General features: G+C 51.5%; 1 gene segment (V, D, J or C); it reads left to right on the plus strand.

Annotated features, from left to right (window-relative positions):
* Nucleotides 1–739: 739 nt before the first annotated feature.
* LOC109378003 (immunoglobulin lambda variable 2-23-like) lies at nt 740–1,294 on the plus strand. The segment is given in 2 exon segments: nt 740–822; nt 939–1,294. Coding segments are annotated over 2 exon segments (402 nt in total).
* Nucleotides 1,295–1,746: the final 452 nt, after the last annotated feature.

Genomic DNA, 1,746 nt, shown 5'->3' on the forward strand with positions numbered 1-1,746 from the left:
CTTCCCTGGTGCTTGGAATTTACCATCTGTAGCCACCAGGGCGCAGTAAGGATCTGGATGTGGGGAAGGTCATGGTTGTGGTTTACCCTGACTTGTATGAAGTCGTGGGAGCTGCTACCCTCTGAGCATCTCTAAAGGGACATCGGGGTAGTGTCCCAAATATGTTATAACTGAAGGAGTTCTTTTCTAAAAAGGTCATTAAATGCACCCCAGCATTCAGACTTAGGCCTCAGCCTTTGGCCAATACACAGACAGGACAAAGATCAATGCATGAGAAGCCATCCTATGAGGGTGACCAGGGAGTTTTAAAGCAAAACGAGAAGTACCCAGGTTTGCTTTTAGTGACTGGGAAATTGCATGATTGCCTCTCTCCGAGCCTGACTGGGACCCTGTCCTCACCCTCTTCTCTCAGAGGACTGAGTTCAAGTGCTAGAATTCCTCAGCCAGGACCCACTTTGACTCCTGGAACAGAATGGACAGGGACATTCTACATTGACTCCATTTCCTGGTCATTGTGGTGGGCTTAGTATGTCCCGACCTAGAAAATAGTTGTCAAAAAGCTTTAATCCTTCAGCTAGTCTCTGCTGCCCACTGAGAGAGAGGTATCTAGAATAAAGGGTCAGATCAGAGAAGGGTGAGAAGAGGCAGGTGCAGGAAGCAGATTTGCATGGAGGCCCCTCCCTCCAGGGAGGCAGGGAGAGGGAATAAGAGAAGACTGGGGGAGCCAGGCCCAGGGTTGGGGGCTCAGACGTTAACGCTCTTGGGGCATCTGCACCATGGCCTGGGCTCTGCTCCTCCTCACCCTCCTCACTCAGGGCACAGGTGAGGCCTCCGGGGAAGGGACCACAGGGCTATCATGACTGCCTTAGTCTCCTCCTCCTAATGCCCTCGTGGGTTCCAGCACTGAACTCACCAGAGTGTGTTTCTGCTTTCTTCAGGCTCCTGGACCCAGTCTGCCCTGACTCAGCCTGGCTCAGTGTCTGGCGCCCCTGGAAAGTCAGTCACCATCTCCTGTGCTGGAAGCAGCAGTGATGTCGGAGGTTATAACGATGTATCCTGGTACCAGCAACGCCCGGGCACAGCACCCAAACTCCTGATTTATGATGTGACAAATCGGCCCTCAGGGATCCCTGATCGCTTCTCTGGTTCCAAGTCTGGCAACACGGCCTCTCTGACCATCTCTGGGCTCCAGCCTGAGGACGAGGCTGATTATTACTGTTGCTCAATTAGGAGTGGTGGCACTCGCACAGTGGTACAAGTTCATGTGGAAGTGAGACAAAAACCTGCCCTGTGATCACAGGCTCCCTTCTTGTGCTGAAGATGTTTCCCCACCCTGAGCAGAGGGTGTTTCATGCAACATGGCCAAGAGTTCCGTTCCTCCCATCAATTCTCCCCTTCCACCATGAAGTCAAAAAGTAAAACACACTTTGGTGAAGTGTCTGGAACAATGCCAGCTTCCTCTTTGACTGTGTGTTTTGGTTCACAAGGCAACTCATTCCAAATTCTTAATTGTTAGAAAAGGCGTAAAGGAACCCCTCCTTGCCAGATGGGTTTCCCACAGCTCTCGGGGAAATCCTCCCTTTAAATCTCTTGGTCTCCCACACCTGTGTAGACAGCCTGGATTCAGTTCTCTAGACACCATGTTGTCTTACTCAATGCTATGCCCACCATGCTCTAGTGAAGACGGCCCCCCTTGCTGGGTTATTCTCCTGCCATTTGTTCCTGAAGCAACAGCACCCGAGGAAA

Source organism: Hipposideros armiger, unplaced genomic scaffold, assembly GCF_001890085.2.
Source record: "Hipposideros armiger isolate ML-2016 unplaced genomic scaffold, ASM189008v1 scaffold_1686, whole genome shotgun sequence".
NCBI lineage: Eukaryota > Metazoa > Chordata > Mammalia > Chiroptera > Hipposideridae > Hipposideros > Hipposideros armiger.